The sequence below is a fragment of the Nicotiana tomentosiformis genome, chromosome 5 (assembly GCF_000390325.3).
Source record: "Nicotiana tomentosiformis chromosome 5, ASM39032v3, whole genome shotgun sequence".
NCBI lineage: Eukaryota > Viridiplantae > Streptophyta > Magnoliopsida > Solanales > Solanaceae > Nicotiana > Nicotiana tomentosiformis.
The window spans coordinates 53,431,720-53,436,578 of record NC_090816.1 but is presented as its reverse complement, the minus strand read 5'-3'; the positions used below and the strand labels follow the sequence as shown (position 1 = coordinate 53,436,578).

Below are 4,859 nucleotides of genomic sequence, written 5' to 3'. Positions count from 1 at the left end.
GAGGCTGATTCAAGAGGCATGGGCTTTTTGGAGTATTGATTCTAGCGCTTTGAGGTAAGTATCTTGCCTAGGCTGGGCTTGAAGGTATTTTTCCCGTAGATGACCTTAGGTTATTTTGTGCTTTATTTTGCTATCATGCCTTTGTGTTACCGTGTTTTCTCTACTCATATGACTACTTGAGATATTATTCATGTTAGAAATCATGTCTAGGTTATGTGTTTATCTGTTTGAGACATGTTTGGCTATATTTCTATATTGAGGCGTCTGCCTTGATTGTAGTCATACTTTTCAGTCATGATATTTTATCTGTGTGTTATTTTCACCATTTTTATATACTTCTTACCTGTTATCTTACATGTTGTTGGTTCCCTTAATTGAGTACTACCGATTTTAGTGGATTTGTGACACGTTGATATAATTCGTGCGGTATATTGATTTCTGATACTGTGAGATATTGTCATATTGTTGTTTGAGAGAATTAACGATTGAACTAGGGCCATAGAGCCGTGATGATATTGATGTTGAGGTAATACGTACGCCAAGCCCCCTTATTAGGCTGATGGTTAATGTTATTAAGGTGGCGCATGTGCCAGGTCATGAGACTGAGTTTTGATCGTTGACTTTTGATTCGATCAGCGCTTAGTCTAGGATCCGCCCCTCCGAAGTCAGGTGATAACCCATGGTGTTTGGGCCCTCTGAGTGCTGGTACTTGGTATATGCTAAGTGAGGGGCTTTATGCCAGGCACCCGTGCAATGCTAAGATTGTGCTTATTTGATTGTTTCATTGTGAATTCGTTGATTTTGGTATATTTACTTGTCATGCAAGAATACATGCGTATCTTCCTCATTCTAATTGAAACTCTATATCTTGAAATTGATGCTTTAACCGATTTGACTGGAATGCATACTACTACTACTACCACTACTACTGCTACTACTACTACTACTACTACTACTACCACCACTATCACTACTACCACTACTATCACTAACACTACTACCACTAATACTACCACCACTACTACTACCACCACTACCACTACCACCGCTACCACTACTACCACTACCACTACTACGACTGCTTTAACCGATTTGACTGGAAAGCATACTACTACTATTACTACTACTACTATCATTATTACTACTACTACTACTACTACCACGACTGCCACTACCACCACTGCCATTACCACTACCACTACCACCACTATGACTACTACTACTACGACTACCTTTTCCACTACCACTACCACTACCACTACCACTACTACTACCACTACCACTACTACCACTACCACTACTACCACTAGCACTACTACCACTACGACCACTACCACTACTATGACTACCACCACCACCACCAACTCCACTACCACTACCACTACCACTATCACTACCACTACTACCACCACCACTACTACTACTACTACTACTACTAATACTATTATTATTGTTATGTTGCTACTGTTATTGTTGACTGTTGTAAGTGAGTAGCGAATTTTGCCCATCTCGCTACTATCTTCAATCTGAGGCTAGCCTTGCTACTTAGTAAGTACATGGATCGGTTGTACTCATACTACACTCTACGCTTTATGTGCAAATTTAGGTGCTGCTGATAGAGCTGACTGATAGTGAGTTGCACCGCTACCCGTTGGTGATTTCAAGGTAGCATTGTTGTTTTCGTTCGCATGCCTTGGGGTCTCTTCCTTTACTTTTTTTTTTACTATTTATGTATTTCGGATAGTGTTGTATCGTTATTCAGACTGTTGTACTTATTTATTCTATAGAGCTCATGTACTCGTTGGCACCGATTCTAGGATAGTATTTCAGTTGTATCGGTATATTGCTACAATTATTAATCCTATTCCGCTTTTGATACTTTTACTTATTATTATTAAATTTTATTTATGTATATTGAATGTTGGCTTGCCTAGTAAGTAGTGTTAAGCGCCGTCACAATTTTGATGGGATTTGGAGTTGTGACAAGTTGGTATCAGAGCACTAGGTTGCTTAGGTCTCACGAGTCATGAGCAAGTCTAGTAGACTCTTACGGATCAGTACAGAGACGTCTATAATTTTATTTGAGAGGCTAAAGGCATATCATGGAACTTCACTTCCTTCATTCTTTATCATGCAGATGTGTTTATCCTTAAGTCTAAATCTTTACTCTTCTATTCTCTCACAGATGGTGAGAACAGGATCGTCAGGTGCAGCTGAGTAGGTGCTGATACCCCAAGCTAAGGCCGTGAGAGGCTAGGGTCGAGGTAGAAGTAGGGGTAGACCACACACCACAACTAGAGCACCTGCTCATCCAGGTGCAATGGAGCCACCAGTAGCTCCTATTGAGGAGTATGTTCAAGACTATGAAGATCCGGAGGTACCATCTCTGGTTTTTCAGGGCCTATTTGTTTCACCAACTATTCATGTTGTTTTGTTTTGTATGGTTGGGTTGTTCGAGAGTTTGGCTCAGGTCAGGGCATTTCCTACTATACAAGCTACTTCCTAGGTAGAGGAGAAGCACAAACTCCAGCTACTAGTACCTTAGAGTAGGCGGCCCATGGTTATCAAACTCCTGTAGTGTTACTAGGTGGGGGAGTTCAGCCTATTATTGTCGTACAACCTGAGGATAGGCCCGTGATGTCAGCAGATGAGCTGAAGAGACTGGATTAGTTCATTAAGTTGCATCTTCCTCGCTTTAGTGGTACACCTTCAGAGAATTCTCAAGGATTCTTGGATAATTGTCGTGAGATTTTGCGCAATTTGGGGATGGTAGAGACCAATGGAGTTGATTTCACTGCGTTCCAGATGTAGGGTCCATCCAAGAGGTGGTGGCAGGTTTATGAGATGGGAAGACTAGCAGGATCACCTCCTCTTACTTGGGCTTAGTTCTACAGGGTCATTTTGGAGCACTTTATACGCCGCACTAGGAGGGAGGAGCTTAGGAGGTAGTTTGAGTACCTTTAGCAGGGTTTGATGTCAGTTACTGAGTATGAGATGAGGTTCACAGAGCTGTCATGTCATGCTACTATTTTGGTAACCATTGAAGAGGATAGAGTGAGGAGATTCATTGATGGTCTTCTCCATGGTATTCGTGTTGCTATGGCTAGAGAGGTAGAGACCGAAATGCATTTCACTAGGCTGTGGAAATAGCACGTTGTATTGAGATCATTCTCATTGAGACAAGGGAGATGATGAAGGGTAGGGACAAGAGGTCCTAACGTTTAGGGAATTCCAGTGGTGCCTTTTCTGGAGGCCGAGGTCAATTTGGGGGAGGCTATTCTAGCAGTCCAGCTTATCATTCACCGCTACCTAATTGAGGAGCTTCTGTGCATTCTTCATTCAGTGCACTTCCAGCACAGAGTTCTCACTGCGCTCCATCTATTCAGGGTTCATCAGTACCCGATTCTTCTAGTGGATATTCTGGTTCACGGGGTAACGATTCAGGCCCGACAGTCATTCCCAGTTAGTGGTTGCTATGAGGGTGGGAGTTAGGGCATGTTAGGAAGTATTTCCTATTTTTTTTGTAGAGATACAGTGCAGTAGGGAGGTCAGGTTATGGTTCCCACACCGGTTGCTACACCACCCGCTCAGCCAGCTAGGGGTAGAGGTCATCCAAGATGTGGTGTCCTAGAGGGGGAGGTCGGGCTAGATGCTATACTTACCCAGGGAGGACCGAGACTATTGCTTTTGATACAATTATTGCATGTATTGTTTTTGTGTGCCACAAGGATTCTTCTGTATTGTTTGATCCTGGTTCCACTTATTCATATGTGTCATCATACTTTCCTTCTTGTTTGGATATGCCTTGTGGTTATCTTGATGTTCATGTGCATGTGTCTACACCCGTTGGTGATTTTATTGTGATGGATCGAATTTATCGGTCATGTGTGGTCACTATTTGTGGTTTTGAGACGAGGGTGGACTTTCTATTGTTAGATATGGTGGATTTTGATGTGATCTTGAGTATGGATTTATTTTTTTCGTACTATGTTATTCTAGATTGTCATGCTAAGACCGTGATGTTGGCGATGCCGAGTTGCTAAGGTTGGAGTGAAAGGGTTCTCTTGGTTGCACTCCTAATAGAGTGATCTGATCGTTGAAGGCTCAACAAATGGTTGAGAAGGGGTGTTTGGTGTATTTAGCTTTTGTCATGGATATTAGTGCTGATACTCCTTCTGTCGAGTTGGTTCTAGTAGTAAGGGAGTTTCCGGATATGTTTCCAATAGACCTACCGGGCATGCCATCTGATAGGAATATTAATTTTGGCATTGATTTGGGAACGGGCACACAACCTATCTCTATTACTCCATATTGTATGGCTCTAGCAGATTTGAAGGAACAATTGTAAGAGTTGTTGGATAAGGGGTTCATCAGGCCTAGTGTGTCACCTTAGGGTTTGCCAATGTTGTTTGTTAAGAAGAATAGGTCTATGAGAATGTGTATTAATTATCGACAGTTAAAAAAGATGACCATGAAGAACAAGTATCATCTACCGCATATGGATGACTTATTTGACTAGCTTCAGGGTGTTCTCAAAGATTGACTTGAGATCGAGGTATCACCAGTTGAAGATTAGGATTTCAGACATCCCTAAGGCTACTTTTCTAACTCGTTATGGCCATTGTGAGTTTTTGGTGATGTCGTTTGGGTTGAATAATGCCACATCATCCTTCATGCACATGATGAACAATGTGTTCTAGCCTTGTTTAAATTTATTTTTCATTATAATCATTGATAATATATTGGTGTATTCCTGTAGTAGGGAAGAGCATAAGCAACATTTGAGTATCGTGCTCTAGACTTTAAGGGAGAAGAAGCTATATGCTAAGTTCTCCAAGTGCGAGTTTTAGTTAGACTCG

At 41.7% G+C, this 4,859-nt stretch overlaps 1 protein-coding gene across 1 annotated transcript; it reads right to left on the bottom strand.

Moving 5' to 3' along the window:
- Positions 1 to 1,083: 1,083 nt before the first annotated feature.
- Positions 1,084 to 2,123, bottom strand: LOC138892365 (uncharacterized). The gene is made up of 2 exons (XM_070176073.1): positions 2,110 to 2,123; positions 1,084 to 1,441 (listed from the first exon to the last, which is right to left on the bottom strand). The coding sequence occupies exons 1-2, from the start codon at positions 2,121 to 2,123 to the stop codon at positions 1,084 to 1,086; spliced, it is 372 nt and encodes a 123-aa protein (XP_070032174.1).
- Positions 2,124 to 4,859: the final 2,736 nt, after the last annotated feature.